The sequence below is a fragment of the Clinocottus analis genome, unplaced genomic scaffold (assembly GCF_023055335.1).
Source record: "Clinocottus analis isolate CAN_PGR_092001 unplaced genomic scaffold, fCliAna1.0.p SCAF_13, whole genome shotgun sequence".
NCBI lineage: Eukaryota > Metazoa > Chordata > Actinopteri > Perciformes > Cottidae > Clinocottus > Clinocottus analis.
The window spans coordinates 3,896,790-3,921,600 of record NW_027175854.1 but is presented as its reverse complement, the minus strand read 5'-3'; the positions used below and the strand labels follow the sequence as shown (position 1 = coordinate 3,921,600).

At 41.1% G+C, this 24,811-nt stretch overlaps 2 protein-coding genes across 6 annotated transcripts; both read right to left on the bottom strand.

The window, feature by feature from the left end:
• Positions 1-789: 789 nt before the first annotated feature.
• Positions 790-12,866, bottom strand: osbp2a (oxysterol binding protein 2a). 4 transcript variants are annotated; one of them, XR_011077367.1, is made up of 15 exons: positions 12,390-12,866; positions 11,334-11,539; positions 7,072-7,322; positions 6,783-6,951; positions 5,995-6,115; positions 5,842-5,908; positions 5,615-5,752; positions 5,276-5,521; positions 5,049-5,169; positions 4,754-4,857; positions 4,495-4,590; positions 3,904-4,088; positions 3,562-3,782; positions 2,888-3,084; positions 790-1,002 (listed from the first exon to the last, which is right to left on the bottom strand). XR_011077367.1 is itself a non-coding variant. In XM_068574290.1 (15 exons), the coding sequence occupies exons 1-14, from the start codon at positions 12,554-12,556 to the stop codon at positions 3,327-3,329; spliced, it is 2,097 nt and encodes a 698-aa protein (XP_068430391.1). In that variant the 5' UTR covers positions 12,557-12,866; the 3' UTR covers positions 2,944-3,084; positions 3,279-3,326. The 4 variants fall into 4 exon arrangements, 2 of the variants coding, with proteins under 2 accessions (XP_068430390.1, XP_068430391.1); XM_068574290.1 differs by lacking the exon at positions 790-1,002 and adding an exon at positions 3,279-3,331 and having other exon boundaries at positions 2,944-3,084; XR_011077368.1 differs by lacking the exon at positions 790-1,002 and adding an exon at positions 3,262-3,331 and having other exon boundaries at positions 2,953-3,084.
• A 658-nt stretch (positions 12,867-13,524) lies between these two features.
• Positions 13,525-24,230, bottom strand: atp6v0a2a (ATPase H+ transporting V0 subunit a2a). Of its 2 annotated transcripts, none has more exons than XM_068573832.1 (20): positions 23,595-24,230; positions 23,020-23,098; positions 22,755-22,852; positions 21,589-21,726; positions 21,104-21,201; positions 20,872-20,998; positions 20,031-20,113; positions 19,846-19,939; positions 19,542-19,754; positions 18,653-18,803; positions 18,418-18,557; positions 18,159-18,316; positions 17,980-18,070; positions 17,776-17,894; positions 16,578-16,788; positions 16,368-16,487; positions 16,164-16,286; positions 15,628-15,745; positions 15,050-15,221; positions 13,525-14,523 (listed from the first exon to the last, which is right to left on the bottom strand). In XM_068573832.1, the coding sequence occupies exons 1-20, from the start codon at positions 23,703-23,705 to the stop codon at positions 14,421-14,423; spliced, it is 2,547 nt and encodes an 848-aa protein (XP_068429933.1). In that variant the 5' UTR covers positions 23,706-24,230; the 3' UTR covers positions 13,525-14,420. The 2 variants fall into 2 exon arrangements, with proteins under 2 accessions (XP_068429933.1, XP_068429934.1); XM_068573833.1 differs by having other exon boundaries at positions 21,104-21,180.
• Between the last annotated feature and the right edge of the window lie 581 nt (positions 24,231-24,811).

Below are 24,811 nucleotides of genomic sequence, written 5' to 3'. Positions count from 1 at the left end.
ATTCTATACATGGTGCAAGCTGAAAGTAACCTCTGCCTGCCTCTCTCTTTTGAGCCTGGAGCATCACATGGTCACCAACTATCCAGTAAACAGAATGAATTGCTTTACTGTCATCATATCGGTTCATAGGGTTTAATGTTTGTAATGCAAATAATTGAAATAAGCTCAACGATTCGTTCTTCGTTTGACCTAAAGTCATAACAATAAACCAAATTGACCAAATTGGAGACATTGGTGCAATATCACAACTCAGTGGTCCTGCACAGGCTTTAAACAATGTCAATATTTATAAGACATACCTTTTTCTCTAAATGAGGACCTGAAAACGTACCTGAAACATCCACCATATACATTTTGATGTGGTTTATGTCTGGATAGATGACTATTTATTGCAGGTGAAAAGTATAAATCATCACATTCACCGCAAGGAAATGCAATCAAAATGTATTTGCTTACATTTTTGTTTGTACATGTTTTGACTTTGTGGAGTTTTAAATGTGCCACAAATACATTTTATGTTGTTAACATATAGTTCTGGGAAATAAGATGTAACGTCTACACTTCCTTTAGCATATCTTAAAACTAAATTACCATTTTATGTTATTTATTATTGTCAGATGAGACATTTCTATTGTGTGGTTGTTGTTTTTCTGCACTCATGACAGCAATCGGTCCCAAGATAGTTATATTGTTGGCCTCGAGGCATCATGACAGCATCTTCTGTATCCTCTGTCTCTTGTGAGTTAAAAGACATGAACAACATTGGTTTGACAGGAAACAACCGCACGCTTCAGTTTTATGTTTTTATTTGAGCTCAAAAATGTTATATTTTTTAGCTCATTGGGCACAAAAGGTGAGTTCACATCATGTTTCAGTAAGTATCCACAAACTACTGGCTAGGTGAAGAGGCTTTCCACTACAGACGTGCTTAAGCACTCTAAAACCATGCATAGCTATATGATGCCATGGAAACTTTTGAGATGATGTAGCATGTATCATTACCTGCAGGGAAACATAACATTGTGCTTTATTTAAACAACACCTTATTTGCATCATCAATATTATATAATGTATTCATAAATTATTTTCCCTAACAGCTTAATAACAGGTATACAATCTCGACTCCATTTAAGCTTATGTATACACAGATAAAGTTGAAATAGTGCTCACAATGTGAATGTTCAAGTAATGTGAAACAATATTTTTCATACAGTCTTAATACATTAGGCAATTCTATTTTCTATTATATTCTTGCTATATACAAGCCAAAAGCAAGCAGGCAGTTATACATGTGCCTCATGCCCTATTATAATACACAATAAGCTGAAAACTAGAAATAAGCAGGATAATATAAGTTATTGTAAGTATATTACACACAAAACATTGGCATATGTACCAGTAATGTCCATTTTTCTGATGTGTATAAATCAGATTTCTTTACATAACTATCATCCAGCTCATGGAATACTGTTACTAAAACATACTTTTTGTGCTGCAAAAAGTATTTTCTTCTTTAGTGACATTGTGTGCAATTGTGTTATTGCTGATATATCCAAATAAAGGTGTTTTTACAAGAGGAAACAAGTCTAGCTACTTGATCATTGCCCTGATCCTGAGCCCTGATCATTTGAATAAAATTGGAACAAAATACAAATTATCCTGAAATATACATAGCCTGCTGGATTGCTATAGTCTGTACAGTATCTCAGAGATTGGTTGCTTTTTGAAATGATAGTCTAGAGATTTACTCTTCCATTAAGTTTGGGGTAAGAGACAAATTTAAAAAAGAGTGGTCAAAATAGAAACAGCAAAGAGTCAAGACATCCTCACTTTTAGTCCTTAGTATGGCCGAAGCTCCAAAAAAGCTGGATCCTCCATTTCCCAAAACACAAATCAATGGCGTTTTTAGTTGGACCCCCCCCAGCTCTGTTCACTTTTTTTTTTTAACTCCAGCCGAGAGTAGTACTTTTCTCCTCCGGAGCGTGTCAAACCCCTTCACAATCGTTTTCACACGCTGTGTAGTAATCTTCATACTAGTAAATAGTGGGGTGTATCTTTAATGCAAACAATTTAAAGATCATGTAGAAGCGGCATTTGTCTATAAAAGGCGTATTCAGTCAGTTGTCCATCCAAAAGAGAATTACATCTGCTTTGGTTTTGATGGCCCAGTACTAGCTGCTCGTCAGAGTCCAGTCGGACTGGACAATCCTTCAAGATACAGTTTGGGCAATAGTAAAAATTCCCAGAAATCAGAGGGATCAATCAATTAAGTTCTGCTGTGAAAAATCCTTTAAGCGCCGAAGAATGCGTAGTCCTGGGCCAGTCCTTTAAAAGTCTGGTGTGTCTGTCAGAGCCCAGCATAAGGAACATGCTGTTCCCACTCTGAGGAGAACATTCAGTACTTGTCCCAAAACTTCCTTGGTACTTATTGCCCCCAAGTTATCCCCATTCACACCCAATAGAATATGTGTTTTGGTACAGAAATAATGTACCTGTAAAGCATATGACAATCATTCAGCCACGCACGCACACACGCACACACGCACACGCACACACGCACGCACGCACGCACGCACACAAGAACTTTATGTACTGTCATGAATCAGTTCTTTATGGTGCTTAATCAGCACACAAACAACAAACACAAAATGAGGCCATGCATTATGAAAACAGGAGCCAGAGTCGAGCAGAAGAGAGTATGTTATTAAGTAGAAACAGGAGCTTGTTTTATGTTTGAAATTCTGGGAGCGATGGCTAACCTCAATACCTGGTTCACACACACACACACACACACACACACACACACACACACACACACACACACACACACACACACACACACACACAAACACACGCACACACTCCATATGTCACAGAGTATCCTTACATTAGGAGGAACTGCTCCGCCTGTCTGATGCACGGTGTCAGGGGAACTTGTTTACTAGAAGATCTCCGGGCATTGGCTCCAGTCTTGTCTTTCTTTGGCCTCCCAGTAGCCTCCTCGGTAGACAAAGGTACGTTCTCCTGTTGTATCATCTGCCCTCTTTTCAAACCACAGTGGCTGGTAAGCCTCGATGTCTTGCCCTGATGATCCAGAGGCATGTTGTCATAAAGCATGGCTCGTATGTATACTATTTTCTAAAATATCACAGTCTTAATTCCTCTTTTCTCTCTAACTGTTGTACTCTTCTTTGAAAACAGCCAGGACTCTTGTCAGGGGAACGCTGAATCTAAATTACTGGACTTAATATTTTTACTTACTGCAACTGTAATCTTACTTGTGAATTACTGCTTCATCTGTATAGGTGCAGTTCAGCTCTTGACTGTTACACTTTGGGAAGACAAAAGGTTTACAGTTCAAGGCGGAAGTAAAAATTTGCAAGGGTTGTTCATTTAAAAAAAATATATTGGATATAAGATGTCTCCTACTTTACTAGAACACTCACTCTCAGTGTCGGTGCTCTGGAGGTTTCAAGTTTCCACATTGCACTACATTTATTTGTTAAAACATATTTTTGAGTGAATGGGGACTTTAATCCTCCTGGGTTTCCTTGTTCTCACCTTCCTCCAGGGCCTGATTGGCTTGCGCTTCTCGTTTTTTCCTCTCCAGCCTCTGACACTCCTCCAGACGCTGCTTATGGGTGTTTGCCTCGTCCCACACACCTGCCTCCATTAGCCGCTGGTCTGGCCGCAGACGACTGTCAGTGGGCGCTATACCATCCTCTGGCTCGTTGAGAGTCAGAGCCAGGGAGGAAAAATAGTGCATGTTCTCTGCATTATCTCTATAGAGTGAAAGATAGATGAGAAAGAGGGAAGCTCTCAAAGGGCAGTAGGTTTTTCAATATGAAATTTTAGAAATATTTAATCTTCAAAGTACAAATGTGCTAGAAAAGATAAACATACGGGAGAGGGTATTTTTTCCACAACAGTTTGGGCTGAAGAGTCTGATACACTGTCTTTTGTTTGCCTTCAGAGCCTCCGCATCCTTGGCTGCTGTCCACTATTTTGGCACTCTCCATCTTGTCATCCCAGGTTCCTGACAGAATGTAATGGGCTGTGCCCTCTCTATCCTCTATCACTCCTGTCACCTAGAAGCACCAGAGAAGATGACACACAGGAAGAGATCAGTTACATGCGGACTCGGACTGCTAGACTGACATATTCACAGAAACAAAAAAGGTTATATAAACTATGGTTCCTGCTCCTCACTTGCTGGTGAGTGTATGACTGATATTATGACACAACCATTTTTCAGGAATAAGACTAAAATAAAAAATATTACACACTTCTAAGCACCTAGCATGGAGGATACAAGATTAGTTAAACATATTAAGAACCAATAATAAACTAACAGTGCTTCTTGACACTGACTTGAGTATCCGCAGTGTAAAACTGTGGAAATACAATGCAATCGGAATAAAGACAATCAAATATGCTAGCTGTCGGCTTCCCATCTGAAACAACTCTACAGAACGGACAGTACAACAGACGTACTTTACGTGGGGCGTCTCTGGAGAAGTAGCTGTAAGGGGAGAATTTGAGATGGCAGGTGTCCTTGGTAGTGCTGTTAACAATGTCAATGTCCCCGGACTGCCAACAGAAACAGACGGGAAAACAGAAAGAAAACGCATTGATGCCAAACAGTAATTGCTTCTGTTGGAGATTATTACTATTCATATTATTATCTTAATACTATATGATAAGTTATTATTTTCAGACAGGCTGTGGTTTTGACAGTTAAAGAGCAGCACACCTGATCAATCCAAAGTTTCCCCACAATAATGTTGTGCACCGTTGAAGTCACTTTGCTCCACACATAGTGGTTTCCGCTGGAGTGGAACTGCAGGTGAATGTTTCCTACAGGGACGAGAAGGAAGACACACAAACATCAAAATGGTGAATGAAATCTCAGTTTTACATAACTTAAATACGGTTAATTGTCTGTTTTCTAACGTTCTAATATGTTGTGTGTATTTCCAGGTCATATGTGTAGAGATATTTATTACACTTATTGTCAGCATGAACATATTTATTTACTTGTTTCTTACCTAATGGCAAGACAGAAATATATTTTCCACGAAACTTGCTATCAATAGTGATGTGCTGCCACAGGGTCCATCCTCGCTGTGACGTCACATGGTGGGCAGCAGCTGGTGGGTGATGACTGACCTGATGGTGAATGGTATCAGCTGGTGTGAGCGGAGGCAATATAGACTTCCTTCACTACGGGATAATTTGATCTGTGTGTAAAATATACATACAATGTTTGTCTCACCTGCTCAGAGATGGAGCGATAACCATACTCCTCCAGTCGGTCCAGCTCGTACGTCTCCCCCAGCAGAGGGTTGAAGGGCTTGGCTGTGCGATGGACTGTGGTGGAGTAAGATGAGACAGAAAAGGCAGCCACCAGGCACATCTGCTCCAGAGAGGAGTGACAGCGAGATGCGCGGTCCAGAAGATCGCTGTACTCCAGATCCTCCGACAGACGCTGCAGCATCGACAGCGGCTCGTTGAAGTTTACCTGCAATCACACAGACAGAAAAGGTTTCTTGTAAGTCATTTCAATTCAAAAACTATATTACAGTCAATTTGTACTGTGTGTTTTTCCATTTACAGGCATGGGTATCTTGGACAGGTCTTTGCCAATACAGTTCTTCATGATGCTCCACAGGTTAAGGGAGTAATTCGGCTTGTCGGGAATACGACTGCGTCGTGTTCTTCGTAGCTGCATGTGGTTTGTGCCTGAGGTGTCCTGAAAAAAATACAACATTTTTAATACACTTTTTATGTGAGTGCATATAGAAACATCTATTGAGACAACTGATCATGTTTGGGACCTACATTCTCATTGTGAGTCCAGTCATTGGACATTCCTCCGCTCATCATACTCTGATTACTTCCTGAGCGCCTGAGAGAAAGCAACAGCATTTAAAACACGGTTCAAAGTAACAGTGCTCGTAGCTGAGATTAGTTTATAAAGAGAGGATGTCTCACTTGTGCTGTATGGTGCCACTAGCAGTCACAGTTATGAACGCAGGGGAGTCCTCCATCGCATCGAAGAACTCTGCCTCGTCATTCTCATCGCTCGCGTCCCCCTGCTGAGACCGCTCCACACCTACGGCAACAAACACAGGACATACATGTACACATCAGCAGTATATTACAGTGCTGCTTTACAAGGGGTGGCCAAATAACAGAAGTGCAATACTATAGTGCATAGCAGTGAAAACAACCTTGATGGAACTTAATTATCATTCCTTAATTGTTTGCAGTTATTTGACCTATTTATAGTTATATAAGTTGCTTTACAATGCCATAAAAACAAAATAAATAGAAAATATCAGTGACAACTAAGTCTCTTGTGTATTGGCCTTTATAATTGTGATTTATAGTGAATGCTGAATTTATTACAACTAAGTTATAACCATTTAAGTTATCTAATGTAGCTTAAAAATGTAACAAACTATGCTAATGTGTGCCAACAAAGATAACCAGTTATCACAAGAAGACATTCCACCACACTAATTGGACATTTAACAAGATATTTGCTTTGCATGACAAGAATGACCTCAATCATTTTTATTTAAATAAGCATATATCAAAATCTGATCAAAATATTTGGTTGTTTTGCATAAATTTTTACTCCCCATATGAATTAAAACACAAAAATGAAGATATGATGTATTTATGCATCACTACTACTGGCCAGAGGAGGGCCATATTCTTATTCTGGGAGACTACGTATACTTGCCTTTCGCACAAAAGAGAGTGATGCGTCTCACCTGTGTAGGATGTGGGGTTCTCCCGCCAAGCTCTCTCTAAGTTGTTGTGCTGTTTGGCTAACTGCTCGATGGTCTCCTCCAGATGGTGACGCTGCTCTCTCTCATACTGCAGGGTCTTTTGCCACCTTCGGCTGTGAGATTCTGCTACGTCCAGAAAGTCACGACAAGCCTGAGGTGTGAACACAACACACTTGAAAAGAAGCAGGCAGAGCCCTCAAGCTGCATCTCCTCATTAAAAAGGGACAACTGATCAGTGCCCAGTTTACTGGCTAGCGTCAAGCAAACTCACATTGATCATAGCATTGGAGGTGATGCGGAAAAGGGTGGCTCGCTCATTAACTGCTTTCACTTTGTCTGTGCCTTCAGCGGATCCGCGCAGTTCCTCAAGTTCGCTGAGTGAGCGCTGGAGGGCGGCGCCGTGCTTTCCTATCAGCTCGTTACAGGTGCTCAGGTCATCTAGCTTGCTGGCCAGAGTCTTGAGCACCCCTTGGGTTAGGGCTCGGTCCTCCTGAGGTACGGGGCCTTCATCTCCCGAGTCATCTTCACACACACACACACACACACAAAAAAGTCATACTTTTCTAATGATGCCAGGTATCATTAGGGGTTATTACTTCTGAAAAGAATGGGTGATTATGGTGGTGTATTTGTATAGGGTGAACAGTACATCCCTCATGTGACATTGGACAATCTATCTCAATACTTAGTGTTTGTGGGGAACGGATGGAGGAAGATAATAACACTTCTCGCCCTAATCCCCCACACCTCTTCCTCTACAAGATGGGAAAGCTGTGAATGAACACCGTTGCCCTGGAAACATAGGCCTATGCAATCAGGAGGCGAGGCTATTTTTAGAAGAAAAGGGAGAACAAACGATGACGCACTACCCTTTCCCTCCTCTCTCTCTCTCTCTACCCCTCTCTCTCTCTCTCTCTCTCTCTCTCTCTCTCTCTCGCTCTCTCTCTCTCTCCCCCTCTCACCCTCTCTCTCTCCCTCTTTGGCATGAACTGAGCTATCAGTCTCAGGGATTTTAGAAGCGGAGCAGGGAAACTGCACTGATTACTGACATTATGTTCATGACATTTACTTTTAAAATCTTTCACCTCAGTATTCCCCTCATATTGACCCTTTTCCTTTGCTTAAAATTCCGATTAGTTTTATATCTTACTGGGTCCACTTGCTTATTGAAGCTAAATCTCTAGGATGTACCTTTTTATGGCTGCAGTGACATCAAATGAAAACTGTAGATGCTGTGACACATTCGGGACGAGACTTTGGGATTTTGACAAAACCTTTAAAGACATGCTGAGGCTTTAAATAGTGCTTGTAATGGACCTTGGAAAGAGTATATGGGTTGGAGAGGGTAAAAGAGCAAGCTGTGCTTTATTAAAGACATTGTTTAAAATATTTACTTCAAAGGATCTACTATCATTAGTACAAATTCAGATAATGGTTGGTTTTATGCTATAGCTAGTTATAAATGTTAATGCAAATATATCTATCCTTAATATGCAAATGCCTGTCTCAGCCAGATGTAAATGGTACTTTTCTAGGTCAAAACATTTCTTCTCTGCTAAAAGAAACAGATTGTGTGTGTAATCTGGAAACTTCAGAGCACATTGACTGAATCTAGGCCAGTCTGCTTTGCTAGTGATTATCAAAGCCAGGAGACAAACTACTACTACTCTATTAAAGAGGAAAATAAATAAAAACAATCAGGGCTAACTGGAATTTGAAAGTCTCAGAAGGAGGAGAAAAAAAATTACAGAGGGAAGAAAAAACCTGGAGGCATCTCTTATGGTTTCATGACCCATATATAGAAGTGAGCAAAAAATATGTAAGTGCACCTCTTCTCACAGCCATCAAACCCATCCATGGAATAATAACATGGAGGATAGGCTTACTAGTCTGCTCTGTTTACTAATGGGTTATTTTTCACACGGTACACTGAGACAGATTGGTGACTCATCGTTGAATCATGAAAACACACCCACAGGTGATAGCGAGAGCGCCAATATGGACACAGAGTAGGAAGAGAGAATTGGTGTTAAGAATCAAGGGAATGCTTCTGAAATATAGATGAAGCGATCAAAGTCTGGCTGTAATATGCTGAACCTGAGCTACACTACTTCCCGTTGAAGCAGTTATTTGGATTCACATGAATATTTGTTAAACTTTTGCCCTGGAGTTGTCTGAGAGGTTTGAATTGAATATCACAACATACATACATAATAAAAATAAATAAATAAATTCATTATAAAAATGGTACTCATGTAGTGGTTATGTAATAGCTTTTACAAATCAGGTGCCAGACAACTTTCACAATATCCACCTAGTTACTGCTGTTCTCATCCACTTCTAGCCAATTAATTTGCCCTGCTGCTATTGCCACTCAGCCCATAACCGAAGGCACTATACAATCTGTAATCACATCATCACACACCAACACACAAAAGGATCTTTGTCAGATGCATAAAAACATGCATGTGATTCTGCCTTAAACTGTGTGAAGCAGACATACAGCAGAAGCAATGTTTGTTCAAGAATAGTACTTTAGAGGATATTAACACAAATGGCCGTGGTAACATAAATCTATGAGGAATATAAATAGTTGAAAACAATCAAGACAAAACAGCAGCAACACTGTAAAATACAATTTTGGAACCGTGGAAACCCTCAGGAAGAAAGTTAGGCTGTGTAAAATCTTCTAATAGAGCTCTGCTCACCACCACCGTTAAATAATGGTAGACACAGCATAAACACCTCACACATGGTTTCTTAATGCTAATGTGGGCAGACAAACAGAAAACATTGATTTCTATCTTGCAGGTGCAAAGCTCAGCAGAAAAAGGTGCTTAAAGGCACACTCGTCTTGGGGACGTATCAGCTATAGCAGCTGTCTTTACAGTAATAATCCGGAGAAAAATCACACATTTGACAGAGAGCGATTGTTAAATACTGCTCTGTTGTTCTGCATTGACTTTAAAGATTACGATGCCATTGTCAACTTTGAGGCAAATTCTGTCCTATGAAAAATCCAATTGGCTTATTTACATGGACATTTAAACAAAATAGCGCTAAACTTAATGAACTCCATAAACAGACACTCATTGCATCAATTACAATCCCACACAAGCAAGCGCACAAGCAAGCTCGTAGCTTTTATGCTAATTTGTATTCTGGTCTGAGTAAAATAATAAAAAGGTTACTTACAAGGTGACTCTCATTGAAAAGGCGACACTTGTGTCTCCCTATTGTCCACAGTGCATGGTGAAAAATATTTTCAATGAAAATCCTCACACCCTCTCTCTTTTTTACCCCTCCTGCTACCAGAACGGGAGGCGGAGTCTAAAGGAAGGTCATTTCATTCAACTCTCACTGTCGTCATACCGAAGGAGACAAGGAGGGTGAAAGGAGATGGGCTGGGAGGGAGGTGGTCAGTGCATGTGCGTCTGTGCACATTTGTGCAGAAGAGAAGGAGACAAAAGAGAAAGGAAAAAAAATCCACTGTACATCCTGATGCTCCTTTTTTTTCTTTTTAACCAAGACCAGCTAGACAGCAGCAGGACAATGTGATAGAAATATATACCGGTACTATCATAATGTGTGATAGTGTCCTAAGGTAAAGAGTAAATATATTGTAAGGCAAAATAATTCAAAATGACATGATTAAATGCAGATTTTTTTGCATTAACACCAAAGACTTTATATAAGAAGGTTAACACACGGAACAACATTGCCCTCTTGTGGCCTGTTGTCTACATAGCAAATAAATAAAATGTGCATTTAGGTAACTGGGTCTTTGCGTGAGTCTGCATTTAGGTTACAGCTACATCGGCTGGTCTACGTTAGACTTTCACAGGTGAACCATGTTGTTTAGTACAAGCACATATTCGAGACATTCTGCAAGATACTTCTTAAAAAGAACAACACATCTATTAATAAAATAAGACAGGCGAGTTTGCCTGCATCAAAGGGCTGACCGTTTTTAGAAGTCACATTATTTCTCTGCATCTAGCAGTGATGGGCCGTCAGGGCCCGCTAGGCCGTCTCTGCTGGCCTAAACAGAATCACAAAGTTATAGCTATTTTATAATTTAATTTTATTATTATTATTCCTTATTAGGTTATTTTTTTATTCACCAGCCCCTGTCTCCTATCTGTTACTCCTACCTTGCTGTCTGTTTCTGTTCAGGCCAGCAAGCTGGTCTACCTTGACGCTCCACATAGCTGCTTTATTGCTCTTTATCCAATCACATCTCACCTCTGTCTCTCTGTATGTCTCTCTCACTTCTCTCTCTCTTGTCTCTCTCTGCCGGTTAAACCGTGACGGCCAGCAATCTGGCGCTGTAGTGTTATTCCTCACAGCGACAGCAATAGACCCTGCAATACAACCGCGCTGTTCACCACGATCGGCTGTTAAACTAATCAGCTAGCATTGGTTAGTAGAGCTGGACACCCGTTAACAATTACATCGTCATCGTTACCCATCATTACATACACTGACCCTCATATAGGTCATACTACACAGAATATAAGGTATCCATCTCACCTGAGTGGTGCATCAGGAGAGTGGAATTGGCCCTAGCTTGCTGCAGGGCTGAGACCCATCGCTGACACTCTCCCTCAGAGGTGGCCTTCAGGTGGTAGCTTCGGCCTTCACTAGTTAACACCAGGTGACAGGTGTCACCCACCTCGATGTGTGCTGTTGCCAAGGGTATGGTGCCCCGGCAGGTGTGCGCCATTTCTGCCTGAGTCCTGAGGGAAACAAACAAATTGGAGAATAGATGAGCAAAATGGGGCAGCTCAGCTTTTGATAGACTTCAAAGTAGTTTACTGTTAAAATAGCAGAGCATCCCAATAAGTCTGTCAAACACAAAGACTTTTCTCTACTGTCATGCTTTGGAAAAAGTGTAGCCAACATTTCTCCAGAGGCTAATATGCACTGTAGCTTAACATGCTGATCTTTAGTCTGCCATGATAATGGTCCCTTTTCTTAAACAACTCATATATTATTATAGTGAACATTTTTACAATGTAGTTTAGCATTCTGTTGTGGTTTATATGAAATCATATGAAAACATACAAAACACACATTATAGCTCTAAATTATACAATTTGTACATGGGATAGCGGCCTTATCCAAAATCTATGATGATATACAGACAGACCAGCCACTATTAGACTCCTTTATTTTGTTATCTCTTCTCCCTCTAGTATGTATTACTATATGCTATATAGATGACAGTATGTAGTTTGCATTTTTGTCATTTGATTTCAACTCATGGTAACACATATGATTCAAATTAAACTGATGTTTACCTAAACTGGATAACGTATATTTAGTTTAGTAAGCTGTATTACCTAACGTACATAAACTAACAGCTAGCTATATTGACGTAACGTAAAAAAGTTATATTTCTTTTTTTTAAAATCCGATTTGCAACGCATAAACTCATTTAATTATGATTCTAAACGTTTGTATGTATATCGAACAAATTAATACAGGTGTACTACCAAGTGTCAGATTGATATATTCAATATATATTGACATATATTCTTCAGCTCGAGCCACAGCGCGGGCTGATCCCAGACCAGCGGTAGTTACCTGTAGTAGGACAGCAGGCCGTTGCTGAGGACGAACCACCGGCGCTGGTAACCCTTCAGATAGTTGGTCCATTTATACAGCCAGCCTTTGTAGTTACCGGTGTTCAACCCCGGCAGCTGGAGCCCCGGGAGGGTCGGGGAGGGCAAACTCTTCACCAGCTCGTTCATTTGCTCCTCTCGGCCGGTTCCGGTGCCCCTGCGGGATGATGGACGGAGGGCCAGCCCCGTTCCTGTGCCGTTGCCGCCTGTCAACAGCTGTACCGTTAGCTAGCTGCGCGAGGGGGCCAGCTGCACCGAGCGCGAGCGCTCCTGGAGCTGCTGTTAGCTTGCAGCTGTTTGGTGACGCGGAGCCAGTGCCCCCCTCTCCGCTGAGATGGTCAAACACAAACACCGGTGTGGTGTCGGCGAGAACCAGAGAACAACCTCGTAATTACATGCAACTGTCTATGTAGCGCCTGAGCCTGCACTTTGACTGCGTGTGATAGTAAAGCCTGGAGATGAGAGAGCAGGCAGGGAGGGAGGGAGGAGAGATCATGATGACGTCCTCATCACAGGATTGTAGCATATGGGTGCAGGTCTGAGCGTGCGTGTGCGTGTGTGTGCATGTCGCTGAATGATTAGCATGTAGCACCTTTCCCACTGGGTTACATATGGTTTACATATACATGATTGTGTGTGTATGGGGATAACTTGGGGTTAAGGAGTGCTTGGAAGTTGTTGGGACACGCACTGAATTTGCTCCTCTCTTATCACAGGACACACACACACACACGTATACACGCACACACACGCGCGCCATTCACTGCAGTTTCCTACATCATTGCAGGAGAGGAGAGAGTTCGAGGATGCACACTACCTCGGGAGAAGGGGTTTGATATTCACGTTTACAATAGACCATCACAAAATCATCTTTTATTAAATTTGTTTTAAAAAATAGACCTTTCCATCAAATCTTCCAATTGAAACATTTCTAAAAGTCAGATTTCAAGGACACGCATGCACTGTAAGGTTAAAGCCATCAGAGGGCACCTCCAAACATAGCTTACATTTCACTGTGAGTTAAGAGTATTTTAATTAAGGAGTTTAAAAAAAAACACACACACACGGAACATAACTGCTTTAATTGCTTGCACTTCTTGAAATCTTTATTCAACACATCAAAATGGTAAAATATCAGAATCTTATACAGACAATAATTTAAATAAATACCATTATTAATTAGCATTAACAAACGCAACAAGCAGTATCATCAAAGAAAGGCCGAGAGCTTCTTGACTTTTTCTGGGGTATTTGACATTTTTCTACCGATTACAGAGGAAGGTTATGCTTAAATAAATGCAATAATAGTTAAATAAGCAAATAGCTGAATTTTCATTTTCATTTGGCATCATCACAGTTATGAGTGAAAACGTTTCATTGTACAATCATTTTGCAAAGTGCTTTGTGACTATATGCTTCACAAAAAGGGTTGAAATGTTTTTTTCTCGGGTTTTTGATGCCTTCAGGTTTTCTCCCATCATGTGGAGGATTTTTTTAAAAACCCAAAGACATCCCCACGTCATCCTAAGAAATAAATCTCTATGGCACTACATCAGGATGCTTGATATGGTCTTTAATAATGTTTGACCTTTACATTGCACTGTATAACGGTTCATTTTAAATCCCATGTTGTAAATAATACAAAACCAGTTGACACAGCGCAATGCAAATAAAATGTTTAAAATCATTCGACTTGTGTGGCAAGTAGGTTTGAGTGATATTCCACCTACACAATTAAAGTATTAACAGAAGAGGAATTTCGAACTTCTGATTTATTCAGAGGTTTGCTGGGTACAGTAGTAAGGCAGTCAGCACAGCCGCTAACATTTTATAAATCGTCATGGTGAAAAACGTTGCTACAAGAGTGAGTTTCAGTCCATTGTCTTGAAGGTTTGTTGTCGTCATCACAGTGTGAATTGTTCCAGCTTCCAGCACCCTTCCCAATCCTAAAGTCTGCTCCCACTCACGTGCAATACCTCAGAGTCCACATTTTCTAAAGTAAGCCATCTTGTTCAAAAACGGAGGGCAGGAGGGAGAAGTCGAAGGGCACAAACTTGACACCGGTCCCGTGGTAGAATTTGTTCTGAAACTCCACCCTGCAAAATAAAGTCTTCAAGTGAGCGATTAAAGCCTCTTTTAAAGCCCCCCTTACTAACCAATAAAGAAAGGTGAATGCAAACAGGAAATTAAATAAAAAAGAGCAACAAGAGATAGATAGATAGATAGATAGATAGATAGATAGATAGATAGATAGATAGATAGATAGATAAAAATGGCGTCACTTAACTTAATTACAGACTCACAGACTAGGAGAGACATAAATAATAGTACAATTACAGCTGAAAGGATGTTGTGTTTTTTGGATGATCAATCAACTGTTTGAGTAATTCTTAAAAGCAGCAATGCTTCAAATCCTCCATTCAAAGACTGTCAAATGTGATGGCTGATTCCACTGTTTTAGGACATTTTATGGACCAAATAATGTATCAATTTATCGAGAAAATATACATCTGGTTACAATTGGTGCAATCCAATGTCAAGTCTCATCTCACGGTGTTAATATCCTACTCCTGAACTAAAGAATGATGTGTTATTCAGATCAGCTGGTACAATGAGACTCACCAGTGAAGTCGCAGAGCGTGGAGGAACGCTGATAAGCCTTCCATGACGAGCAGGATGGACACGGTGAGCACGGCGAAGAGGCCGAACACGGGGACTAAAAACACCACCCCCACTCTCGTGGTCATCCTCAGGCCCAGGCGCATCACCATGCCCCACAATACCTCTGACAGCTCTGAAAGCAATACAAACATAAATGCTAAATGGAGCCGTACTTGTATAGCGCTTTTCCAGTCTTCCGACCACTCAAAGCACTTCAACACAACATGACATCATTCACCCATTCACCCACTGATGAGAGGAGCTACAACGCAAGGTGCCACATGAGTATTATCAACCATTCATACACTGTAGGCGCAGCTAGGGGAGCAATTTAGGGCTAAGTGTCTTGCTCAAGGACACATCGACATGGGCTAGCGGAGCCGGGGATCAAACTGCCGATCGTCTGATTGAAGGACGACCCTGCTCACCACCGAGCCACAGTCGCCCCCAAAAGGATGCACAATACACAAAGACACACGACGAAATGAATTCAGATCTCAGGTGAAGAAAGCCAAAGTAGTCATTGTGACTGCACTCACGGGCGTGAGCCAAGCTGAGAGCCCAGAGACGCAGGTAGGACGCAGTGTTGGAGATGCAGCCCAGGCAGTACTCGATGGTGTGAATGGCCTGGTACAGGAGCACGTCCCCAAAGTCAAACTGCAAAACAAGTCAAAACATATATTAGGTATTATACTTTATTCATTCTGATGAAAAGGAAGACGAGATAAGGTATCGCTCCTGTTCTCTTACAATTTGGTTACTTATTTATAAGCACAACACATATTAGGTTTCCCTCCGCAGTGCTATGAGCAAGTTGTTGTAAAACCAGTGACAGGACACACAACAACAATACAATGACCACAACCACCACTTAGTAAATGCAGGCTTGCAAAGCAGTACATATTAGTATATTCTATTGTGCGAATACAGCGCATCTCACAAGCAACATGTCCTAAAAAAACATTCAAAAGACAATTTCAGACCAGAATGGCAAAATCTAGACAAGAATCGCAGACAGCCGGGGTTTAATGTCAGGTCGTTTAGCTTGAAATGCAACATTGGGTGGATCTCTGACCTCTTTGGGAAGAGGTTCTCTGTTTGGCATTTCATCAAGTCCCTCCTCTTCATCATCATCATCTTCATAGGACGGTGCCGTGGAGTTGTCGTCCTCACTTACGCGCCTCACTCTCTCATAACCCTGAGGTGGGACAACAGCGTTGATTTAATTGACGAATTATCCAAAATCATATAAGATATATTTAAAATATGTCTCACGTACTCTGCGTCTGCGCAGGCCTTTGCCTCCCCGGTACAGCCAGTACAAGTACAGAGGTTTTCCTAACAGCATCACCGGTACCGACAGCATCGCTATCACAACTAAGAAGATTTGCAGCCCAGTCTGTGGAATCGAGAACGCAGGAAATGCATCTACGAGGAGCTAAATGCGTCCAGAGCTGATCATGTTTCAGATAACGTGGTCAACACGTACCTGTCCTGGGTAGAGAGGACTGATATCTTTCCCCTGCATGACAAACATGTTGATAAAGTGGATGAGGATGCTGGGAGCCACACTGGAGTCTCGTGCACCGAATGCCAACCACTTGTAGAGAATCATGAAGACCAGGTAGCCAAAGAGACAGAGGAGGAAGAGCAGCTCAGGGAGAAATAGCAGATAGACATTAAACTTCTGCCGGAAGTGCCTGAAGGGAGAGAACAAAGTATAGGAATAAAGAACGTGATGAGTGGCTTTAATGATTGGCCTCCTGAACACTTATCAAAACAATACATTGTTTTCAAGACATAACACATAAATGTTGTTGCTTCCCAATGGTCCTCTTTACCTGAGGCCTACTCTATATGCCTTTTTTAGTTTACATTCGTTAACAGGAATATTAATATTAAAATATTTCTAATTAATATTACTAGTTTTTTTTTCACTTAAAAATATGCCTTTTTATACTTAATTGAATTTACTAATATCTATGTATTAATTATTATGATTTGTATGGATTACAGAGGGCATTATTGTTTTTACAGATAGATGAAAGACATTCATGATTAGCTGACTAACCGTGACTTTTCATAGTTTATTCGAAAGAACTACGTAAATATGAAAAAGTACACACAGTCAGGTACCCACTCATTTACTTCCAGAGTTTCCTTAAAATAAATACTAAATTATGAATAACTGACTAAATGTGAATGTATGTATTGGAAACTGTGCTTTCCAATGTGATGGGATGCTTCCTGTTATTTGCAGCTACACTTATTTAATTTGTTTAAATTTTTACATTTCAAGACAACCACTCACTAAAAGATGGTTCATTTTGTAAAAAGAGGTAATGCTTGGAAGTAATCGACTGTGTACCAATTGAACAAATGAAGATAGAGACATTTTGAGATATTACTCCCTGCTGTGGTTGCTGCACCAGAGCTCCTTGCAAAACAAGTATATTATTAAATATTATTGTATTCTTTGCGTGACTCAGTCGATGTTGGTTAGTTAGTTATTCAAATATGAAAACAAGAGCATTGACAGTTGTAAATCTATTCTAGAAAATACTGGCACTTTTGAACTGACATTTGAACTGCACATGCTGATGAATGATGGATGCTTATGCTCTAAGTGGGCTAAATGGGTCAAAGTGATGTAGGTGCTCTTGGGACGTATATCTCGAGCCACTCACAAGTGATTGAAGACACTTAGCACTACTCCAAAGCTCATGTGCATTACTCCGATAATAACTGACATCTTCATCTTGTAGGAGTTGAGGAAGGACAGCCGGTTCACCGCCAGATTCCATATCTGAAATTAAAAAGCATCTCAGTGAAAATGACAAGAAAATGAGTCAATTACACTCTGATAGTAATGTCAAAGAGCATTTACTCACAGGATCGATGCCAAATGGGTACGGTCCACTGAAAACACCGCTGATGTTGGGGTCGAGCGTGAGCAAAGCATTTGTTTGGAGGGTTTTATTTCTGCAATGTAAAAAAAGATATGCATTAGTTCGAAAAAACAGACAAAAATAAAAATGTTTCTGGTGTGTGTATTTTACTGCTAACTCACGTCCACTGCTGATTTGTGAACATGGCCTTGACGCTCCAGCTGGAGCCAAATATATTCAGAGACTTGGAGAAACAGTCATTGTAAATCAGCCCGGTGTAGATGGAAAAAATCCCCATCATCAGGATGATGTAACGACCGTTGAAGAACGTCGTCCATATCTGGTCAACAGAGACACGGCAATCAGCCAAAACTGACTTCCAATCATGAGTCTCAGCATTGTGGATGAGGGGAGCACCCATCGGGAGCCACTCGTTCCTACCTCATTCGCGGACTGTTTCTTTGTCTGCTTTTTTTCGGTCAGCACCATCCACAAGGCGAAGAGACTCATCACCATCCCGTGCCCGAGGTCACCGAACATCACAGCAAAGAGAAAGGGGAACGTGATGATGGTGTAGGGGGCTGCCGATGTGAGAAAACAGCTTTAATGTACTTCCTCTGACCAAAAAAGACACTTTATATAGTTTATTTTTACATGACACGGAGGTTGTTCTTACCTGGGCTTACCTCGCGATAGTCCCCCACCCCATACGCCTCCACGATGCTCTGGAAGCCAGACGTGAACTTGTTGGTTCTTAACAAGGTGGGCGGAGTGTCGGTGCTCGGGATGCGGTTCACAAATGACGGCACGGTGGCGTCTCCTTTTCTCTGTTCAAAGCATAAAGTGAAAGAATGCAAAGGACCATTCGCAAATGAGTAGCCAGCGTTAAATATTCCCAGAAAAAGACACATTGATGATGTTTGGATCTCCCTTTGTTTGTGTCTCTCGTCAAATATTCACAGGTTTTAGTGATTCTTTGACCAGGAGGTTTTTCTCTAGTACATTCTGGGTGACATTTGATCTGAAAAAAAAAATAAAATAGGCAGCCTGGAGCATGTAGGAATTACAAACACATAATCTACAGCAAAAACTGAGAAAACACAAATCATACAGCCAATAATGGAATATTAAACATGACAGATGGAGTGGTTCAGGAGAGGGAGTCATCCAGAAAGCCTAATACCAGAATTATTGGGGAATAATTAAAAATGCTTCTTAGTGATACAGTTTGAGTGTTTAACTCAATAAGCAGTAAAATAAGCTGTGTTAAATCCATTGAGAGGAGCAACGCTGATTCTTATAACAAGCCCTACATTTAATTAACTACTAAAGCTATGCAATTAGTCAAATTCTAATGCTGTGTTGATGCTGTGTTGAGCTTTAGAGCGTCAAATCACATGTAAACAAATAAGTTTAAAATGTCAAAGAGAAGGTGTAAAAATGTATGTACATTGTCTGTTTATAATTACAGTTATAATATACTCTAATCATTCTTTTGACGTGGGTTGAAGACGGCACACATTGATTCCGTGTAAGAAATGTTTTGATTGAAACATTTTCCTCACCGAGCCCTCTTCTAGCGCCCCCCGCAGGTTTGCCAGGTCACTGACGGGACACCACACCTCAGCAATCAGACACTTGTTGGTGACGTCGAAGCTGCAGAGGTTCAGGATGTGGTAGATTGCCTTCATCTTTTTCACCTTCACAACCCAGGTGTAGGCCGACTCGGCGGCCTTCTGCAGAACCTGCCTCAGGTAGTCCTCAGTGCGGTGCAGCACCTGGAGGAACGCAGCAATTACGACAAACTCGGTGAGAACGCGTGATCGTCTTGAACGCCTCTTCTTTTTTTATTTTTTTTATCAGTCTTACATTGTTGAGGTCTTGGATGCGAGTCCTTAAGCTGTCCAACACATCTGCCCGCTCCTCATCGTTCTCAGGGTGCGGGTAAAGATGGCAGTGGTAGCTGAGGACAACACAGACAGACGTGTGCGCTGATGCAGAATACAGCAGGATTTGTTGAACTCATATAAGTCATGTGACGCTGGTATTCTTACCAATCGCAGATTTTTTGTACTTTCTGTCCGATCTGGTCTCCCCAGAAAGAGATTAGAAACACAACATTTTTGCTGATCTCACCCTGAAACAACACAGATCAGATCAGACAAGTTGTCAGTTCACAAAACGTCATAAAGAACTATTACTTTTATGTGAATCTTTTTGCTGGTACTAAAGTAGGATGACACAATGACACTTATGTTATCATTACTGCAGCATAGTTGTATTGACATGCGAGCTAACCCTGGAGTTTCAGGTTAAAGCCCTTGAAAACATTCAAACTATCGCTCAATTATTCCTCTATTCCTTTGTTACATTCAATTTTTTAAATTATATAACACATGAGCTATGTTTCTCTTACAGTAACTCACAAAAAAATCTTTTGCTGAATTCAGACTCAAGCTGCGAAGAGCACATTAATCAGGGAACAGCTAGTTTTTTTTCTTTTTAATTTTAGCCTCGACTTTAATGAGCCGTAGCTGCATTAATCTGTCATTTTATTTAGCAACAGTTGGATAACAATATCTATTTATATTTGTATGCTTTTTGGAAGAGATTTGTAAGCATCTGAGCTTCACCGGCTCTTCATTTTTCCAACTGAGTCTTTCCAACAACAAGCCAGCGCGAAAAGCGAGAACGAACACTCAAATGCAAAAATCTCCGATGTGAAATAACCAAAAGAGTTCCAACTTCAGCAGATATTTGTGTTCACGTAAGACCATGTTACTCAGAGTAAGAAGCTGATAAAACAATAAACAGCCCGTCTTGATTGATTACGACAGGCAGAAAAAAATGTTCCAGCATCTCTCTTGACATCCTGATGAAAGCAACTTTACTCACAGTGTCGAGATCAGCGAGGTTCTCATCCACTTCTGCGTAGCTGAGGATGGTGTAACCCTTACACACTCTCCACAACATGCGCTCAAAGGCCTCCACCTTCACCCGCTGGATGAGACCAGAAACAAACCTACAGCCAAAAGACATCACATTGGGTGTAAAGCTAATTTCTTAACGGTAGACCACATCATGACGTCCTGTCGCGTGGACGTAAACGACACGTATTGCGGCTCACCCCAGCTTGGCTCCGAGTCTTTGCATACCAGTGCATCCCGTCACCGTGTCTGTCTCCATCGTGGGGAATTCTTCATACTGGGGACCAAGAGCCTCATGCTAATTATGAAAGGGAACATGTTTCATTCAGCTTACATTAACTGCTCATAATCCTACAGACAAAGCCTACGTGGTGTTCACACACTGGCACGTGCTGCGTATTCTCACAAAGGCCTGCCTTACGTAGACACCATTGTTGCTGTATCCCTTTTTAAACACAGCCGCCCGGGTGAGTCAGGGGGCTGCTTGTAACGGCTGCTTTGAGGTTGTATTTTTAATTAAAGTCGGCTTTAGTTTCACTTCTGTCGTGCCGGGAAACAAAACACATTCGGCACAAGAAAACAAGGCATTGCTGGTGAGGTGAGTGGGAGCATATCGCCTTGAGACGCAAACAGAGTGGGATTGGAACAAAAGCGGCAGGTGAGACACGGTTGGAAACACACTTACTCTGGAGCGGCTGTGTATGAAGGTGCGTGTGATCTTCAGCATGTGCGTGTACTCGGTGAGCTCCAGGAGGTTCCTCTGCAGCTTCTCTTTGTTTCGGGCCACCTCGCTGAGCTCCATCTCCAGCCTCTGAAGCTGCTCCTGCACGTCACACATTGAACTCCAGCTTATGAGCCTGCGTTCAGCAGCCGGCTGACTCATGAGAGGCAACAGTAAATATGACCGGCATCAGAAGACAGAAATTAAATATTATCACTGTAGATAAATATTGATTGATGGGGGAGGAACTATTCACCTAATTTCAATAAATATCACTGCCAAGTTGGCTCATATTAGTTTCATCCCAATGTATTATATATATTTTTTCTACAATATACACAGAGATGACAAATGTTGCCAAATGGCATTTTAACTTTATAATCCGTTTTATTAGTAAAAGTTGCAATCTTCAATTGATTTCCCTAAAATATAACTTAGTTTTTTATGTTATTTATTTTCTTTCAGGATTGATAAATAATTAACTTGAGATATTAAAATATACAATATATTGTGTTGTGCATTTAAACATCATATCCTACTTTCAGACACAAGTTTTGAGAAACTTCCTTATGTTAAAATGAGCTTTAAAAGCCAGGATATTGTTGCAAATAAACAACTCATCCAATACTAGGAATACAGAAGATACATTTGACTTATCTTCCATTACTGATGACTACATGGAGCCGCTAAATCTAGACAAGAGGTATTATCTAGTAGAAGTCCAAACCTTTCTAAAGATACCAAATGATTCAGGTTTAACTTGGGGGGGAAATCTATAATATTTTAATTGGATGGATTGGTGCGGTTCTAAGATCATGTAAGAATCAGAGCTGAAGTAAGAGGATACACACATCTGTATGATACACACAGAATAATGTATGATTTTTCCAACCTTAGAGTTAAAGGAAGCTGGATGTTAACAGATCTGGAGGAAGCAATGCAACGCATGCACTGCTGTAGCCATCAAAAACCTGTCCATCATCATTAGGATACAGAGATATGCTATCCAGATTTCTCTATGTTCCAAACAACTCTGATATATCTGTGTGCATCTAAATGCACTCTATTAAACACGACAAGTACACAAATAGGGTTCTTTCACAGTCAAATGTGGTTGAAGTGACACTCACCATGATCTCAAGGACTTGTCTGGGGGGAGGAGCCAGCGGGCTCTCATCCTCCTCTGGGACTGCTATGTTAGTCTTTTGAATCTCCCTCAGCAGGTAGCCTGTCCACGAAACACGCTGACAGTTTATTTCATGGTAATTTTAACGAGAGTGTCAGACAAGCTGTCAATTTCTACAAAACACACCGAGCCATGAGCTTACTTCCCCTGCTGATCCATGCGCTCAAGGCTATATACACCCACATGAACCACCCCAGGTGCTCGCTTACCCAGAATCCTCTCCATCTCCTCACATCTCTTGATTTCGCTGACGAAGCGCCGCTGGAATGAGCTGACACTTGGGTTGAGCTGAAACCAGAGGAAGCATCACAGGTCAGGTGAGCTGCTGCAAGGTTCTGCACCAGTCAGGTGCAAGTGCAATAACAAGATTCATCATGGCATCTTTACAAAGTTTTAAATCGGCTGTAATATTGTTGATTCTTGTTTATCATACTTTAAATGCTGTAATAATACTCTCCCCCAAGACCAATGCAATGTAAAGATATTTGAATTTTAATATTAAAAAAAATAAATAAATTGAACATTAAAAATCAGTCCTAATGCAGACATTCAGGTGGCTAAACAGAAGTCTAAGAACATTTGGGTCTATTTATAGAGGCCGTTCCCCCATGGCACCCATAGAAAGGCACAGGTAAGGATACGCAATCTGTATTAAAACAATACAGATCGGACCACTAAAAGAATGCATATACATAAGCACACACACTTTTAAACTAGTGGATGAATATATAAACGTATTTTTTATGTTTAAAACAAATAAACTGTGTGCATCATTTCTACTTACATCTCGAAACTCGACCAGCCCCAGCTGCCCGAGCTCACTGATGCAGTCATATTCAGAGCCGGACTGCAGAAACAATTGGGCCAAGCATATCTCCTCACTCCGAAACACCATCTTTATCCGCCAGACAGAGCTCCTCCGCCGCGTGATACTGTCTGGAGCCTCCTGACGCTGGACAACGAGCCGCTGACTACCAGCGAATATAGGACATCGCTTTAAACCCGTTAACCAATCAACATCCCCTCGAGGATTAGTTATTGTCTATCAATAATAACGATTCTCAGAAGAGACATTTTCCCCATTCTGAGTCTGGGTGTCGCTCCGCTTTGTCTCCGTCCAAAGCAGGCGGATTTCTATGCAAAACATGAGACTATATGAAAACAAAGACAGCAACGTTCCTCATGCACATTTCACATCGAGCGATCCCAGAGAAGGGAGTCATCCTGTGGGCTCTTTACCTTGAACACCTGACATTACGGCGCAAAAACACGGCGACGACGCAACGCGGGCCGCAACAGAAACGAGCAACAGGCGAACTGAAAGACAAACGCTCAGCCCTCCATGGAGACAAATGGGGCTGAAGGTAGCATCACACGTTATAAAAAGGCCAGTCAGAAATAGGCTACGGTCTTTATTCTCGCTACGTCGCCCGGCAATTGACAGATTGCGTCTCCGGGTTGCCAGACAGGGTCGCATCCCCCGCAATAATCGTGTATTCTTGAATTACAAAATACCACACGTTAAAGGTTTTGTCTGACAGCTAAGAGGATAAATATAATTTACATTATATCTGTCGATGTATGTAGATTGTCTGACGTTTGTTTGACACTTAACCTGCAGCTGCCTCGCCCTAATGAGTCAAAATTAGTTTAACAAAACTGCCAAATGTACACAATAAAGCACACCAATGAGTCTGAGGCTCACACGAAATGCGTTTTGAAACAAGGACACTGTGTGGACTAAATGTGAACATATATAAACAAATGTGTAAGACATAGGATGATAATCATTTAAACTTTCGTGACATTGTTTTTTTAAATAATATCTTCACACCTCTCATTTTGTTTTATATTATTTCGTAAATGTGAGGAAATATGACGTATTCACGTTTTGGTGTATTGGCCTCTATATAAGTTAATTCCTTTGTCTCGATGGAAATTGTGCATGTAAATCAAGTTTCATTTTTAAAAAGGTGGACTGCTCACAGACCTGGCAACCAG

Coding starts and splice junctions, on each gene's coding strand:
- osbp2a (XM_068574289.1), bottom strand. CDS start 12,556: ATGAACGAGCTGGTGAAGAGTTTGCCCTCCCCGACCCTCCCGGGGCTC. Junction 11,540..12,389: donor GGCCTGCTGTCCTACTACAG/GTAACTACCGCT, acceptor TGTTTCCCTCAG/GACTCAGGCAGAAATGGCGC. Junction 5,522..5,614: donor TGTCCAAGATACCCATGCCT/GTAAATGGAAAA, acceptor GTGTGATTGCAG/GTAAACTTCAACGAGCCGCT.
- atp6v0a2a (XM_068573832.1), bottom strand. CDS start 23,705: ATGGTGTTTCGGAGTGAGGAGATATGCTTGGCCCAATTGTTTCTGCAG. Junction 16,789..17,775: donor CTAAGTGTCTTCAATCACTT/GTGAGTGGCTCG, acceptor CTCTCCCTTCAG/GCACTTCCGGCAGAAGTTTA. Junction 14,524..15,049: donor CACGCTCTGCGACTTCACTG/GTGAGTCTCATT, acceptor TTTATTTTGCAG/GGTGGAGTTTCAGAACAAAT.